General features: G+C 50.8%; 1 protein-coding gene across 2 annotated transcripts in view; it reads right to left on the minus strand.

The window, feature by feature from the left end:
* Positions 1-19996, minus strand: part of ppfia1 (PTPRF interacting protein alpha 1) — a 119720-nt gene that overhangs the window by 37866 nt on the left and 61858 nt on the right. For both annotated transcript variants that reach the window (XM_081372567.1, XM_081372568.1), the window contains exons 18-19: positions 13931-14091; positions 8082-8175 (exon numbers count right to left, since the gene is read on the minus strand). In XM_081372567.1, coding sequence (XP_081228693.1) covers positions 8082-8175; positions 13931-14091 — 255 coding nt within the window. The remainder of the gene's footprint in view (positions 1-8081; positions 8176-13930; positions 14092-19996) is intronic.

Consider the following 19996-nt stretch of genomic DNA (forward strand, 5'->3'; position numbering starts at 1 on the left):
TCCAACTCAACCTCAACTCCAACTCAACCTCAACTCCAACTCAACCTCAACTCAACCTCAACTCCAACTCAACCTCAACTCCAACTCAACCTCAACTCCAACTCAACCTCAACCTCAACTCCAACTCAACCCCAACTCCAACTCAACCTCAACTCCAACTCAACCTCAACTCCAACTCCAACTCAACCTCAACTCCAACTCAACCTCAACTCCAACTCAACTCCAACTCAACTCCAACTCAACCTCAACTCCAACTCAACCTCAACTCCAACTCAACTCAACCTCAACTCCAACTCTAACTCAACTCCAACTCAACCTCAACTCCAACTCCAACTCAACCTCAACTCCAACTCAACTCCAACTCCAACTCCAACTCAACCTCAACTCCAACTCAACTCCAACTCAACCTCAACTCCAACTCCAACTCAACCTCAACTCCAACTCCAACTCAACCTCAACTCCAACTCAACCTCAACTCCAACTCAACTCCAACTCCAACTCAACCTCAACTCCAACTCAACTCCAACTCAACCTCAACTCCAACTCCAACTCAACTCCAACTCCAACTCTGACTCAACTCCAACTCAACCTCAACTCCAACTCAACTCCAACTCAACCTCAACTCCAACTCAACTCCAACTCAACCTCAACTCCAACTCAACCTCAACTCAACCCCAACTCCAACTCCAACTCAACTCAACTCAACTCCAACTCCAACTCAACCTCAACTCCAACTCAACTTCAACTCAACTTCAACTCAACTTCAACTCCAACTCCAACTCAACCTCAACTCCAACTCAACCTCAACTCCAACTCAACCTCAACTCCAACTCAACTCCAACTCAACCTCAACTCCAACTCAACCTCAACTCCAACTCAACCTCAACTCCAACTCAACCTCAACTCCAACTCAACTCCACCTCAACTCAACCTCAACTCCAACTCAACCTCAACTCCAACTCAACTCAACCTCAACTCAACCTCAACTCCAACTCTAACTCAACTCCAACTCAACCTCAACTCCAACTCAACTCCAACTCAACCTCAACTCCAACTCAACTCCAACTCAACCTCAACTCAACCTCAACTCCAACTCCAACTCCAACTCAACTCAACTCCAACTCAACTCAACTCCAACTCAACCTCAACTCCAACTCAACTCCAACTCCAACTCAACTCCAACTCAACTCCAACTCAACTCCAACTCAACCTCAACTCCAACTCAACTCCAACTCAACTCCAACTCAACCTCAACTCCAACTCAACTCCAACTCAACCTCAACTCCAACTCAACTCCAACTCAACCTCAACTCCAACTCAACTCCAACTCCAACTCAACTCCAACTCAACCTCAACTCCAACTCAACCTCAACTCCAACTCAACCTCAACTCAACCTCAACTCCAACTCAACCTCAACTCCAACTCAACCTCAACTCCAACTCAACCTCAACTCCAACTCAACCTCAACTCCAACTCAACCTCAACTCCAACTCAACCTCAACTCCAACTCCAACTCAACCTCAACTCAACCTCAACTCCAACTCAACCTCAACTCCAACTCAACTCCAACTCAACTCCAACTCAACTCCAACTCAACCTCAACTCCAACTCAACCTCAACTCCAACTCAACCTCAACTCAACCTCAACTCCAACTCAACCTCAACTCAACCTCAACTCCAACTCAACCTCAACTCCAACTCAACCTCAACTCCAACTCAACCTCAACTCCAACTCAACCTCAACTCCAACTCAACCTCAACTCCAACTCAACCTCAACTCAACCTCAACCTCAACCTCAACTCCAACTCAACCTCAACTCCAACTCAACCTCAACTCAACTCCAACTCAACTCCAACTCAACTCCAACTCAACCTCAACTCCAACTCAACCTCAACTCCAACTCAACCTCAACTCCAACTCAACTCCAACTCAACTCCAACTCAACCTCAACTCCAACTCAACTCAACCTCAACTCCAACTCCAACTCAACCTCAACTCCAACTCAACTCCAACTCAACCTCAACTCCAACTCAACCTCAACTCAACCTCAACTCCAACTCAACCTCAACTCCAACTCAACCTCAACTCCAACTCAACCTCAACTCCAACTCAACCTCAACTCCAACTCAACCTCAACTCAACCTCAACTCCAACTCAACCTCAACTCAACCTCAACTCCAACTCAACCTCAACTCCAACTCAACCTCAACCTCAACTCCAACTCAACCCCAACTCCAACTCAACCTCAACTCCAACTCAACCTCAACTCCAACTCCAACTCAACCTCAACTCCAACTCAACCTCAACTCCAACTCAACTCCAACTCAACTCCAACTCAACCTCAACTCCAACTCAACCTCAACTCCAACTCAACTCAACCTCAACTCCAACTCTAACTCAACTCCAACTCAACCTCAACTCCAACTCCAACTCAACCTCAACTCCAACTCAACTCCAACTCCAACTCCAACTCAACCTCAACTCCAACTCAACTCCAACTCAACCTCAACTCCAACTCCAACTCAACCTCAACTCCAACTCCAACTCAACCTCAACTCCAACTCAACCTCAACTCCAACTCAACTCCAACTCCAACTCAACCTCAACTCCAACTCAACTCCAACTCAACCTCAACTCCAACTCCAACTCAACTCCAACTCCAACTCTGACTCAACTCCAACTCAACCTCAACTCCAACTCAACTCCAACTCAACCTCAACTCCAACTCAACTCCAACTCAACCTCAACTCCAACTCAACCTCAACTCAACCCCAACTCCAACTCCAACTCAACTCAACTCAACTCCAACTCCAACTCAACCTCAACTCCAACTCAACTTCAACTCAACTTCAACTCAACTTCAACTCCAACTCCAACTCAACCTCAACTCCAACTCAACCTCAACTCCAACTCAACCTCAACTCCAACTCAACTCCAACTCAACCTCAACTCCAACTCAACCTCAACTCCAACTCAACCTCAACTCCAACTCAACCTCAACTCCAACTCAACTCCACCTCAACTCAACCTCAACTCCAACTCAACCTCAACTCCAACTCAACTCAACCTCAACTCAACCTCAACTCCAACTCTAACTCAACTCCAACTCAACCTCAACTCCAACTCAACTCCAACTCAACCTCAACTCCAACTCAACTCCAACTCAACCTCAACTCAACCTCAACTCCAACTCCAACTCCAACTCAACTCAACTCCAACTCAACCTCAACTCCAACTCAACTCCAACTCCAACTCAACTCCAACTCAACTCCAACTCAACTCCAACTCAACCTCAACTCCAACTCAACTCCAACTCAACTCCAACTCAACCTCAACTCCAACTCAACTCCAACTCAACCTCAACTCCAACTCAACTCCAACTCAACCTCAACTCCAACTCAACTTCAACTCCACCTCAACTCAACCTCAACTCCAACTCAACTCCAACTCAACCTCAACTCCAACTCAACTCCAACTCCAACTCAACTCCAACTCAACTTCAACTCCAACCTCAACTCCAACTCAACCTCAACTCCAACTCAACCTCAACTCCAACTCAACCTCAACTCCAACTCAACCTCAACTCCAACTCAACTCCAACTCAACCTCAACTCCAACTCAACTCCAACTCAACTCAACCTCAACTCCAACTCAACTCCAACTCAACTCCAACTCAACCTCAACTCCAACTCAACCTCAACTCCAACTCAACTCAACCTCAACTCCAACTCAACCTCAACTCCAACTCAACTCCAACTCAACTCCAACTCAACTCCAACTCAACCTCAACTCCAACTCTAACTCAACTCCAACTCTAACTCAACTCCAACTCTGACTCAACTCCAACTCAACCTCAACTCCAACTCAACTCCAACTCAACCTCCAAACCAACTCCAACTCAACTCAACCCCAACTCCAACTCAACTCAACTCCAACTCAACTCAACTCCAACTCAACCTCAACTCCAACTCAACTCCAACTCAACTCCAACTCAACCTCAACTCCAACTCAACTCCAACTCAACTCCAACTCAACTCCAACTCAACTCCAACTCAACCTCAACTCCAACTCAACTCCAACTCAACCTCAACTCCAACTCAACTTCAACTCCAACCTCAACTCCAACTCAACCTCAACTCCAACTCAACCTCAACTCCAACTCAACCTCAACTCCAACTCAACCTCAACTCCAACTCAACCTCAACTCCAACTCAACTCCAACTCAACCTCAACTCCAACTCAACCTCAACTCAACCTCAACTCCAACTCAACTCCAACTCAACTCCAACTCAACCTCAACTCCAACTCAACCTCAACTCCAACTCAACTCAACCTCAACTCCAACTCAACCTCAACTCCAACTCAACTCCAACTCAACCTCAACTCTAACTCAACTCCAACTCTGACTCAACTCCAACTCAACCTCAACTCCAACTCAACTCCAACTCAACCTCCAAACCAACTCCAACTCAACTCAACCCCAACTCCAACTCAACTCAACTCCAACTCAACTCCAACTCAACCTCAACTCCAACTCAACTCCAACTCAACTCCAACTCAACTCCAACTCAACTCCAACTCAACTCCAACTCAACTCCAACTCAACTCCAACTCAACCTCAACTCCAACTCAACTCCAACTCAACTCCAACTCAACTCCAACTCAACTCCAACTCAACCTCAACTCCAACTCAACTCCAACTCAACCTCCAAACCAACTCCAACTCAACTCAACCCCAACTCCAACTCAACTCAACTCCAACTCAACTCAACTCCAACTCAACTCCAACTCAACTCCAACTCAACCTCAACTCCAACTCAACTCCAACTCAACTCCAACTCAACCTCAACTCAACCTCAACTCCAACTCAACTCCAACTCAACTCCAACTCAACCTCAACTCCAACTCAACTCCAACTCAACCTCAACTCAACCTCAACCTCAACCTCAACCTCAACTCCAACTCAACCTCAACTCCAACTCAACCTCCAAACCAACTCAACCTCCAAACCAACTCAACTCAACTCAACCCCAACTCCAACTCAACTCCAACTCCAACTCAACTCCAACTCAACCTCAACTCCAACTCAACTCCAACTCAACCTCAACTCAACTCCAACTCAACCTCAACTCAACTCCAACTCAACCTCAACTCCAACTCCAACTCAACTCCAACTCAACCTCAACTCCAACTCCAACTCAACTCCAACTCAACCTCAACTCCAACTCAACTCCAACTCAACCTCCAAACCAACTCCAACTCAACTCAACCCCAACTCCAACTCAACTCAACTCCAACTCAACTCCAACTCAACCTCAACTCCAACTCAACTCCAACTCAACTCCAACTCAACTCCAACTCAACTCCAACTCAACTCCAACTCAACTCCAACTCAACTCCAACTCAACCTCAACTCCAACTCAACTCCAACTCAACTCCAACTCAACTCCAACTCAACTCCAACTCAACCTCAACTCCAACTCAACTCCAACTCAACCTCCAAACCAACTCCAACTCAACTCAACCCCAACTCCAACTCAACTCAACTCCAACTCAACTCAACTCCAACTCAACTCCAACTCAACTCCAACTCAACCTCAACTCCAACTCAACTCCAACTCAACTCCAACTCAACCTCAACTCAACCTCAACTCCAACTCAACTCCAACTCAACTCCAACTCAACCTCAACTCCAACTCAACTCCAACTCAACCTCAACTCAACCTCAACCTCAACCTCAACCTCAACTCCAACTCAACCTCAACTCCAACTCAACCTCCAAACCAACTCAACCTCCAAACCAACTCAACTCAACTCAACCCCAACTCCAACTCAACTCCAACTCCAACTCAACTCCAACTCAACCTCAACTCCAACTCAACTCCAACTCAACCTCAACTCAACTCCAACTCAACCTCAACTCAACTCCAACTCAACCTCAACTCCAACTCCAACTCAACTCCAACTCAACCTCAACTCCAACTCCAACTCAACTCCAACTCAACCTCAACTCCAACTCCAACTCAACTCCAACTCAACCTCAACTCAACTCCAACTCAACCTCAACTCCAACTCCAACTCAACTCCAACTCAACCTCAACTCAACTCCAACTCAACCTCAACTCCAACTCAACCTCAACTCAACTCCAACTCAACCTCAACTCAACCTCAACCTCAACTCCAACTCAACCTCAACTCAACTCCAACTCAACTCAACTCCAACTCAACCTCAACTCCAACTCCAACTCAACTCCAACTCAACCTCAACTCAACTCCAACTCAACCTCAACTCCAACTCAACTCCAACTCAACTCAACTCCAACTCAACCTCAACTCAAACCCAACCCAACTCCAACCGAACTCCAACCGAACTCCAACCGAACTCCAACTCCACTCCAACTCCACTCCAACTCCACTCCAACTCCACTCCAACTCCACTCCAACTCCACTCCAACTCAACTCCAACTCAACTCCAACTCAACTCCAACTCAACCTCAACTCCAACTCAACCTCAACTCCAACTCAACCTCAACTCCAACTCAACCTCAACTCCAACTCAACCTCAACTCCAACTCAACCTCAACTCAACTTCAACTTCAACTCCAACCCAACTGGAGCCCCAACTCAACTCCAACTCAACCTCAACTCAACTTCAACTCCACTCAACTCAACTCAACTCAACTCAACTCAACTCAACTCAACTCAACTCAACTCAACTCCAACTCACTCACTGTAAACAGGCTTTAAAGTCCCAATGAAATCAAAATGAACAGTTCTTGTTTTTATGAAATATTGCAGTGTTTATTCTAAATGATTTATTGGTGCACATCATTGTTTTAATAATCTTGAATAACAGAATAACAGCAGCATTTCTTCTCTTCTCTGATGACGAGGGCGGGGCAACCTGTCACTCACATGAGTTCAGCCAATAGCAAACCACAACCATCCAATCGGTTCCCCACAGACACAATCAAGCCCCGCCCACATTTGCTCTTGTTTCAGAAGCGTTTCACTCGATATACGACTCAATAGAGGAGAAAAGACCAGCACAACTTCACTTTTATGCTGACTATTTTTTTTGTGAGACACTTTCTTCAAATTCTCCCCTGCATAATAGAGATTTAGTCTTTGTACAGCACATCGGGCAATTGCTGTTGTATTAAATCCTGCTTTATAAAGAAAGATATTTCTTTATCACTAAATAAAACAATGCATAAATCTAGGAGTTAACCAATACAGTTATGAAACCTTCACCATGTGGTTATCATCTCAACTCAAACCATGTGCAATGTTGTAAAGGTCAGAAGGTTAGTAGAGCTGAAGCGCATCACAGCAAGCATGAGACGTGCAGGTGGTTTTCATGCTACACACACACACACACACACACACACACGAGACGGTCTGCGGACACTTACCCTGTGTTTGGGCTATGAGTGACACATGAAAGAGTGTGTGAGGAGAGAGGAGGGAAAACAACCAGAATGAGCCACTGCAAGACTGATGGGTAATGAGACATGAATCATAATGACACCAACACACTCGAACTACTGCGATGCCTTAAATCATAAAGACCCCGATATACTTCAGCATACTCAAAGAACAATCTAATGATTTCAAACATGTTTAATACTGTAAACGTGACGTCACATGACTGGAGATCTGAATCTCAGAGCTCATAATCACTATGATCGGATGCTTTCTGAACCGCTGTTTTCTCCTTGTTGTGTTTATTTTGATATATTTGTTATCCGTTCGTTTGCTAAGGAAAAAGCACTGAGTATACCGGGGCCTCAACACTTCACATTCACTGGTGAGCAAAAAGAAAGCGGTGTGGCTGTGAGTGAACATGATGGCAGGTCAGTGGTGTCGAGTGAAGATGATGAAGCACACACTAAAGCATCAGAGAGTTTCTGTAGGCACTTCTCTATTAGGCTTGCTACGATAGTGTTGTCACAAGTCGATTAACCGGTGGGAGAATATTATCACCGTCACATCTCTATTCTCTATGTTTAAGCAGTTTCCCTTCAGAAACTATTGAATATGAATATTATCTATGAATGCTATTGACGTGTCACTCACTTCTTCTGCAGTTTTCTGCTCTTCTCTGCAGGGCCGCCCAGTTTGCCGAGTGTCATGGCGTCCGGTGAGCCGCTCCCTTCAGGTGTTCCTGCCGCTGATCCACACACACACACAGACAGAACTCGTAACATTCTCATGAGTTTTTGGTGTGATTTCTCACATCACGACCCAGATCCAGTGTTGATGAGTGAGCGTGATGTGATTTCTGACTGACTCTGTATGTGGTTTCCGTGATTCGATCACAGAACATTACACCCGTTTACGCCTGTATTAAGTGATGATCACTAAACACGCATGTGAACGCTATTATATATAATGCTGAATATAATGTATGATAATCCTCATTTACATGTATGCATTTTTCAGACGCTTTTATGCAAAGCAACTTGCATTGCATTCAAGGTATTCACATTTTTATCAGTTCTCGCTTTCCCTGGGAATCGATCTCATGATCCTTGCTAGTGTCACGCTCTACAGTTTGAGCCAGAGGATTTATAATTCATTTAAATGAGAATCAGTTGCATTGCAGTGATGACAATATGGGGCAAATTCTAACGATGCAAGAGCAATGGTGTGAAAATAGGCTGTTTAATTTATGCAGAATATAATTTCATGTTTTATTGTGAAATGCGACTAGAAGTGCTTTTGTGACATCCCTTCATTCACATTAATTTACCTGTTGTTCCACGCCAAAAACTCTCCCCCACGTCATTCAAGATGTTCATGCCTTTCTTTCTTTGGTCGAAAAGAAATTAAGGTTTTTGAGGAAAACATTCCAGGGTAGAGTGGAGATGGAGGAGTGTGTGACACGGATGAGGAGTGTGTGACGCGGATGAGCAGTGTGTGACGCAGATGAGGAGTGTGTGACGCAGATGAGGAGTGTGTGACGCGGATGAGGAGTGTGTAATGCAGATGAGCAGTGTGATGAGGAGTGTGTGACGCGGATGAGGAGTGTGTGATGCGGATGAGCAGTGTGATGAGGAGTGTGTGACGCGGATGAGGAGTGTGTGACGCGGATGAGCAGTGTGTGACACGGATGAGGAGTGTGATGAGCAGTGTGTGACACGGATGAGGAGTGTGATGAGGAGTGTGTGACGCGGATGAGGAGTGTGTGATGCGGATGAGGAGTGTGTGACACGGATGAGGAGTGTGATGAGGAGTGTGTGACGCGGATGAGGAGTGTGTGATGCGGATGAGTGTGTGAAGCGGATGAGGAGTGTGTGACGCGGATGAGGAGTGTGTGACACGGATGAGGAGTGTGTGACGCGGATGAGGAGTGTGTGACGCGGATGAGGAGAGTGTGATGCGGACGAGCAGTGTGATGCAGATGAGCAGTGTGATGAGTGTGTGACGCGGCTGAGGAGTGTGATGAGGAGTGTGTGATGCGGATGAGCAGTGTGTGACATGGATGAGGAGTGTGTGATGCGGATGAGGAGTGTGTGACGCGGATGAGGAGTGTGTGACGCGGATGAGGAGTGTGTGACGCGGATGAGGAGTGTGTGACGCGGATGAGGAGTGTGTGACGCGGATGAGGAGTGTGTGACGCGGATGAGGAGTGTGTGACGCGGAGTGTGACGCGGATGAGGAGTGTGTGACGCGGATGAGGAGTGTGTGACATGGATGAGGAGTGTGTGACGCGGATGAGGAGTGTGTGACGCGGATGTGGAGTGTGTGATGCGGACGAGCAGTGTGATGCAGATGAGCAGTGTGATGAGGAGTGTGTGACGCGGATGAGGAGTGTGTGACCCGGATGAGTGTGTGATGCGGATGAGGAGTGTGTGATGCGGATGAGGAGTGTGTGACGCGGATGAGGAGTTTGTGACGCGGATGAGGAGTGTGTGATGCTGATGAGGAGTGTGTGATGCTGATGAAGAGTGTGTGACGCGGATGAGGAGTGTGTGACGCGGCTGAGGAGTGTGTGACCCGGATGAGTGTGTGATGCGGATGAGGAGTGTGTGATGCGGATGAGGAGTGTGTGACGCGGATGAGGAGTTTGTGACGCGGATGAGGAGTGTGTGATGCTGATGAAGAGTGTGTGACGCGGATGAGGAGTGTGTGTATCGGATGAGGAGTGTGTGACGCGGATGAGGAGTGTGATGAGGAGTGTGTGACGCAGATGAGCCGTGTGTGACGCGGATGAGGAGTGTGTGACGCGGATGAGGAGTGTGTGATGCAGATGAGCAGTGTGTGACGCGGATGAGGAGTGTGTGACGCGGATGAGGAGTGTGTGACACGGATGAGGAGTGTGTGATGCAGATGAGGAGTGTGTGATGCAGATGAGGAGTGTGCGGATGAGGAGTGTGTGATGCAGATGAGGAGTGTGTGACGCGGATGAGCAGTGTGTGACACGGATGAGGAGTGTGTGACGTGGATGAGGAGTGTGTGACGCGGATGAGCAGTGTGTGATGCGGATGAGCAGTGTGTGACGCGGATGAGGAGTGTGTGACGCGGATGAGCAGTGTGATGAGGAGTGTGTGACGCGGATGAGGAGTGTGTGACGCGGATGAGGAGTGTGTGACGCGGATGAGGAGTGTGTGACGTGGATGAGGAGTGTGTGACGCGGATGAGGAGTGTGTGACGCGGATGAGGAGTGTGTGACGCAGATGAGGAGTGTGTGACGCGGATGAGGAGTGTGATGAGGAGTGTGTGACGCGGATGAGGAGTGTGTGACGCGGATGAGGAGTGTGTGACGCGGATGAGCAGTGTGATGAGGAGTGTGTGACGCGGATGAGGAGTGTGTGACGCGGATGAGGAGTGTGTGACGCGGATGAGGAGTGTGTGAAGCGGATGAGGAGTGTGTGACACGGATGAGGAGTGTGTGACGCGGATGAGCAGTGTGTGACGCGGATGAGGAGTGTGTGACGCGGATGAGGAGTGTGTGACGCGGATGAGGAGTGTGTGACGCGGATGAGGAGTGTGTGACATGGATGAGGAGTGTGTGACGCAGATGAGGAGTGTGTGACGCGGATGAGGAGTGTGTGACGCGGATGAGCAGTGTGTGACGCGGATGAGGAGTGTGTGACGCGGATGAGGAGTGTGTGACGCGGATGAGGAGTGTGTGACGCGGATGAGCAGTGTGATGAGGAGTGTGTGACGCGGATGAGGAGTGTGTGACGCGGATGAGGAGTGTGTGACGCGGATGAGGAGTGTGTGACGCGGATGAGGAGTGTGTGACGCGGATGAGGAGTGTGTGACACGGATGAGCAGTGTGATGAGGAGTGTGTGACGCGGATGAGGAGTGTGTGACGCGGATGAGGAGTGTGTGACGCGGATGAGGAGTGTGTGACGCGGATGAGGAGTGAGTGATGCGGATGAGGAGTGTGATGCGGATAAGCAGTGTGATGAGGAGTGTGTGATGCGGATGAGGAGTGTGTGATGCGGATGAGGAGTGTGATGCGGATAAGCAGTGTAATGAGGAGTGTGTGACGCGGATGAGCAGTGTGATGAGGAGTGTGTGAAGCGGATGAGGAGTGTGATGCGGATGAGGAGTGTGTAATGCGGATGAGGAGTGTAATGAGGAGTGTGTGACGCGGATGAGCAGTGTGATGAGGAGTGTGTGAAGCGGATGAGGAGTGTGATGCGGATGAGGAGTGTGATGCGGATGAGGAGTGTGTGACGCGGATGAGGAGTGTGTGACGCGGATGAGGAGTGTGTAATGCGGATGAGGAGTGTGATGAGGAGTGTGTAATGCGGATGAGGAGTGTGATGAGGAGTGTGTGACGCGGATGAGGAGTGTGAAGCGGATAAGGAGTGTGTAATGCGGATGAGGAGTGTGATGAGGAGTGTGTGACGCGGATGAGGAGTGTGTAATGCGGATGAGGAGTGTGTAATGCGGATGAGGAGTGTGATGAGGAGTGTATGACGCGGATGAGGAGTGTGAAGCGGATGAGGAGTGTGTGACGCGGATGAGGAGTGTGTAATGCGGATGAGGAGTGTGATGAGGAGTGTGTGACGCGGATGAGGAGTGTGTAATGCGGATGAGGAGTGTGATGAGGAGTGTGTGACGCGGATGCGGAGTGTGTGATGAGGAGTGTATGATGAGGAGTGTGTGACGCGGATGAGGAGTGTGTGACGCGGATGAGGAGTGTGTGACGCGGATGAGGAGTGTGTGATGCGGATTAGGAGTGTGAAGCGGAAGAGGAGTGTGTGACGCGGATGAGGAGTGTGTGACGCGGATGAGGAGTGTGTGATGAGGAGTGTGTGATGAGGAGTGTGTGACGCGGATGAGGAGTGTGTGACGCGGATGAGGAGTGTGTGACGCGGATGAGGAGTGTGTGACGCGGATGAGGAGTGTGTGATGCGGATTAGGAGTGTGAAGCGGATGAGGAGTGTGTGACGCGGATGAGGAGTGTGTGACGCGGATGAGCAGTGTGTGACGCGGATGAGGAGTGTGTGACGCGGATGAGGAGTGTGTGACGCGGATGAGGAGTGTGTGACGCGGATGAGGAGTGTGTGACGCGGATGAGGAGTGTGTGACGCGGATGAGGAGTGTGTGACGCGGATGAGGAGTGTGTGACGCGGATGAGGAGTGTGTGACGCGGATGAGGAGTGTGTGACGCGGATGAGCAGTGTGATGAGGAGTGTGTGACGCGGATGAGGAGTGTGTGACGCGGATGAGGAGTGTGTGACGCGGATGAGGAGTGTGTGACGCGGATGAGGAGTGTGTGACGCGGATGAGGAGTGTGTGACGCGGATGAGGAGTGTGTGACGCGGATGAGGAGTGTGTGACGCGGATGAGGAGTGTGTGATGCGGATGAGGAGTGTGATGCGGATAAGCAGTGTGATGAGGAGTGTGTGATGCGGATGAGGAGTGTGTGATGCGGATGAGGAGTGTGATGCGGATAAGCAGTGTAATGAGGAGTGTGTGACGCGGATGAGCAGTGTGATGAGGAGTGTGTGAAGCGGATGAGGAGTGTGATGAGGAGTGTGTGAAGCGGATGAGGAGTGTGATGAGGAGTGTGTGATGCGTATAAGCAGTGTAATGAGGAGTGTGTGACGCGGATGAGCAGTGTGATGAGGAGTGTGTGAAGCGGATGAGCAGTGTGATGAGGAGTGTGTGAAGCGGATGAGGAGTGTGATGCGGATGAGGAGTGTGATGCGGATGAGGAGTGTGTGACGCGGATGAGGAGTGTGTAATGCGGATGAGGAGTGTGATGAGGAGTGTGTGACGCGGATGAGGAGTGTGAAGCGGATGAGGAGTGTGTAATGCGGATGAGGAGTGTGATGAGGAGTGTGTGACGCGGATGAGGAGTGTGAAGCGGATAAGGAGTGTGTAATGCGGATGAGGAGTGTGATGAGGAGTGTGTGACGCGGATGAGGAGTGTGAAGCGGATGAGGAGTGTGTGACGCGGATGAGGAGTGTGTAATGCGGATGAGGAGTGTGATGAGGAGTGTGTGACGCGGATGAGGAGTGTGTAATGCGGATGAGGAGTGTGATGAGGAGTGTGTGACGCGGATGCGGAGTGTGATGCGGATGAGGAGTGTGTGACGCGGATGAGGAGTGTGTGATGAGGAGTGTGTGATGAGGAGTGTGTGACGCGGATGAGGAGTGTGTGACGCGGATGAGGAGTGTGTGACGCGGATGAGGAGTGTGTGATGCGGATTAGGAGTGTGAAGCGGATGAGGAGTGTGTGACGCAGATGAGGAGTGTGTGACGCGGATGAGGAGTGTGTGACGCGGATGAGGAGTGTGTGATGCGGATGAGGAGTGTGTGATGCGGATGAGCAGTGTGATGAGGAGTGTGTGACGCGGATGAGGAGTGTGATGCCGATGAGGAGTGTGTGATACAGATGAGGAGTGTGACGCGGATGAGGAGTGTGTGACGCGGATGAGGAGTGTGTGATACACACCTGGCACAGGAGACTCTTTCCCCACAGGACCGGCTCGACTCTTCTCCTTCTTGGCGAACAGACGGCCGATAGAGACCTTGATGCTCTTCTTCTTGGTGGCCTTGTTGAGTGAGTCCTGACTGCTGTTACTGCTGCTGGGGTTACTGTCCTGCAGGCCAGCGCTACACACACACACACACGTCACTGCTCTGACCCTGCACTAACACTCACAGTTTGCCTGGTTCAGATTACACAATTGTTTTGTCTGTTACGATAGTCACTGTGTCAGATTCCGCGATTTTGACTCCTAAAATGTCGTGGACAAGAAACATGTCAAACTACACATTGCTTTACGACTATCGCGTGCCATCTCTCTCTCTCTCACACACACACACACACACACACATTCACTCACTCTCACACAAACTCACTCACTAACGCACACTCACACATACATACTCACACCCTCACACATACACACTCACTCACACACTCACTCATTCACTCGCACGCTCACTCACTCACTCACTCACACACACCCTCTCACACCCTCACACTCACTTACTCACTCAAATACACACTCACACACAGAATCACTCACACCCTCACACCCACACACTCACACAATCACTCAAATACACACTCACACACACTCACTCACACCAACACCCACACACCCTCACTCACTCACACAATCACTCAAATACACACTCACACACAGAATCACTCACACACACTCACTCACACCCTCACACCCACACTCACCCTCACAATCACTCACACACACTCACAGAATCACTCACACACACTCACACCCACACCAACTCACCCTCACACCCTCACACTCACTCACACTCGCTCATTCACTCGCACACTCACTCACTCACTCACACCCTCTCACACCTTCAAATACACATTCACACACAGAATCACTCACACCCTCACACCCACACACTCACACAGTCACTCAAATACACACTCACACACAGAATCACTCACACACACTCACTCACACCGACACACCCTCACTCACTCACACAATCACTCAAATACACACTCACACACAGAATCACTCACACACACTCACACCCACTCACCCTCACACCCACACCCACAACCCCTCACCCTCACTCACACCCACACCCACTCACCCTCACACCCACTCACACAATCACTCAAATACACACTCACACACAGAATCACTCACACTCACACCCACTCACCCTCACACCCACAGCCACTCACCCTCACCCACAGTCACTCACACACACTACACACCCACACCCACACACATACACTACACACCCACACTCACATACACTACACACCCACACCCACTCACACAACACACCCACTCACCCTCACTCACACCCACACTCACTCACACCCACACCCACTCACACACACTACACACCCACTCACCCTCACTCACTCCCACACCCACACCCACACTCACTCACACACACTACACACCCACACCCACTCACCCTCACTCACACCCACACACTCACACCCACCCTCACAACCACTCACTCACACCCACACTCACTCACACACTACACACCCACACACTACACACCCACACTCACACCCACACTCTACACACCCACACCCACTCACACACACTACACACCCACTCACCCTCACTCACACCCACACCCACTCCCACACACTACACACCCACTCACCCTCACTCACACCCACACCCACTCCCACTCACCCTCACTCACACCCACACCCACACCCACACACTACACACCCACACCCACTCACCCTCACCCACTCACCCTCACTCACACCCACACCAACACCAACACCCACTCACACACACTCACACCCACTCACACCCACTCACACCCACTCACACCCACACCCACACCCACTCACCCTCACTCACACCCACACTCACTCACACACACTACACACCCACACCCACTCACCCTCACTCACACCCACACCAACACCCACTCACACACACTCACACCCACACACACACACTACACACCCACTCACCCTCACTCACTCACACCCACACTCACTCACACCCACACCCACTCACCCTCACTCACACCCACACTCACTCACACACACACACACACACACACTACACACCCACACCCACTCACCCTCACCCACTCACCCACACTCACACCCACACCAACACCCACACACTCACACCCACACTCACTCACACACACTACACACCCACACCCACTCACCCTCACCCTCACTCACACCCACACCCACACCCACTCACTCACACCCACACCAACACCCACACCCATACACTACACACCCACACTCACACTCACTCACATACACTACACACCCACACCCACTCACACACACTACACACCCACTCACCCTCACTCACACCCACACCCACACACACTACACACCCACTCACCCTCACTCACACCCACACCCACACTCACTCCCACACCCACTCACACACACTACACACCCACTCACCCACACCCACACCCACTCCCACTCACCCTCACTCACACCCACACCCACACACTACACACCCACTCACCCTCACCCACTCACCCTCACTCACACCCACACCAACACCCACTCACACACACTCACACCCACACTCACTCACACACACTACACACCCACACCCACACCCCCTCACCCTCACACCCACACCAACACCCACACCCACACCCACTCACCCTCACTCACACCCACACACTACACACCCACACCCACACCCACTCACACACACTCACACCCACACCCACACCCACTCACACACACCCACTCACCCTCACTCACTCACACCCACACTCACTCACACCCACACCCACACCCACTCACCCTCACTCACACCCACACTCACTCACACACACTACACACCCACACCCACTCACCCACACCCACTCACCCTCACCCACTCACACACACTACACACCCACACCCCCTCACTCACACCCACACCCACTCACTCACACCCACACTCACACACACTACACACCCACACCAACACCCACACTCACACCCACACCTATACACTACACACCCACACTCACACCCACACTCACTCACATACACTACACACCCACTCACCCTCACTCACACCCACACCCACACCCACACTCACTCACACACACTACACACCCACACCCACTCACCCTCACTCACACCCACACCAACACCCACACCCACACCCACTCACCCTCACTCACACCCACACACTACACACCCACACCCACTCACCCTCACCCACTCACCCTCACTCACACCCACACCAACACCCACTCACACACACTCACACCCACACCCACTCACACACACTACACACCCACTCACCCTCACTCACACCCACACCCACACTCACTCACACACACTACACACCCACACCCACACCCACTCACCCTCACTCACACCCACACCAACACCCACACACCCTCACTCACACCCACACACTACACACCCACTCACCCTCACCCACTCACCCTCACTCACACCCACACCCACACTCACTCACACACACTACACACCCACACCCACACCCACACGCACACCCACTCACCCTCACTCACACCCACACCAACACCCACTCACCCTCACTCACACCCACACCAACACCCACTCACACACACTCACACCCACACCCACTCACATACACTACACACCCACTCACCCTCACTCACACCCACACCCACACCCACACTCACTCACACTACACACCCACACCCACACGCACACCCACTCACCCTCACTCACACCCACACCCACACCCACACCCACCCACTCACCCTCACTCACACCCACACACTACACACCCACACCCACTCACCCTCACCCACTCACCCTCACTCACTCACTCACACCCACACTCACTCACACACACACACCCACACCCACACCCACACCCACTCACCCTCACTCACACCCACACACTACACACCCACACCCACTCACCCTCACCCACTCACCCTCACTCACTCACTCACACCCACACCCACACCCACACCCACACCCACTCACCCTCACTCACACCCACACACTACACACCCACACCCACTCACCCTCACCCACTCACCCTCACTCACTCACTCACACCCACACTCACTCACACACACCCACACCCACACCCACACCCACTCACCCTCACTCACACACACTACACACCCACACCCACTCACCCTCACCCACTCACCCTCACCCACTCACCCTCACTCACACTAGTGCTGGGCGGTTTGACCAAAAATCAACATCACGGTTTTTTTCTAAATTATACCGGTTTCACGGTTTTTACCGGTTTTTTTATTTTTTTTAAGCATGATGGGTGTTAACCACATTTTCTACTGAGTGAGAGAGGAAATACTGCAGTAGATTTACTTATAATGCCCTATTTTATTGTCATGAGTGAATATTATAGAAACAATCCACACTAATATTAATAATACAGGTTTGCAAGGCTGTTTACAAAGAGGTGCCAGCAGGACGCGCTTTAGGAGCGGCAGAAACAGTGGTTTCCCCGGTAACGGCTGTACACAAAGCAGCAACGCTCATAAACACTGCTTTATCAGGAAAGATAAAGAAAGATTCAATCGTAATAACAAAGAAACTTTTCTAAAGACCGTCAGTTCACTTCAGATACGTTAATACAGTATAAAAACACGCGCGCCGCGAGAAAAAAAGACACTCTCACCACCCCACACGTCTCGTGCCCATTCTAGTCAATGCTTGTGTTTCAGATCGAAGCTTCCCAGAAGCGGCTCTCCGCGCCGCTTCGCTAAATATAGGCGCCTAGTCTATTTTGACGCACGCGTGTGGAGGACGGAATAAAACCTTGTCGCAGCTGTAATGCGCCGCAGACGTGTGTTGTAAATGAGGGGTGAGACTGTCGCGCAGCGCCGCGTTCCGATTAAAGCGACATACACCGGTATTGCGGTATATTAAAAATTCATATCGTAACAAAAATAAACACCGGTATTCGGTATGAACCGGTAAACCGCCCAGCACTAACTCACACCCACACCAACACCCACACCCACACCCACTCACACACACTACACACCCACACCCCCTCACTCACACCCACACCAACACCCACACCCACTCACACACACTACACACCCACACCCCCTCACTCACACCCACACCCACTCACTCACACCCACACTCACTCACTCACACACACTACACACCCACACCAACACCCACACTCACACCCACACCTATACACTACACACCCACACACACACCCACACACACACCCACACCAACACCCACACTCACACCCACACCTATACACTACACACCCACACACACACCCACACTCACACCCACACTCACTTACATACACTACACACCCACTCACCCTCACTCACACCCACACCCACACTCACTCCCACACCCACTCACACACACTACACACCCCCTCACCCTCACTCACACCCACACCCACTCACACCCACTCACACCCACACCAACACCCACTCACACCCACACCCACACCCACTCACACCCACACCCACACCCACTCACCCTCACTCACACCCACACTCACTCACACACACTACACACCCACACCCACTCACCCTCACCCACTCACCCTCACTCACACCCACACCAACACCCACTCACACCCACACCCACTCACCCTCACTCACACCCACACCAACACCCACTCACACCCACACCAACACCCACTCACACCCACACCCACTCACCCTCACTCACACCCACACCAACACCCACTCACACCCACACCCACTCACCCTCACTCACACCCACACCAACACCCACTCACACCCACACCAACACCCACTCACACCCACACCCACTCACCCTCACTCACACCCACACTCACTCACCCTCACCCTCACCCACACCCACACCAACACCCACTCACACCCACACTCACTCACACACACCCACTCACCCTCACTCACACCCACACGCACACCCTCACTCACACCCACACCCACTCACCCTCACTCACACCCACACCCACACTCACTCACTCACACACACTACACACCCACTCACCCTCACCCACACTCACACCCACACCCACACTCACACCCACACCTATACACTACACACCCACACACACACCCACAC

Source organism: Scardinius erythrophthalmus (assembly GCF_964197995.2).
Source record: "Scardinius erythrophthalmus genome assembly, chromosome: 8".
Lineage (NCBI taxonomy): Eukaryota > Metazoa > Chordata > Actinopteri > Cypriniformes > Leuciscidae > Scardinius > Scardinius erythrophthalmus.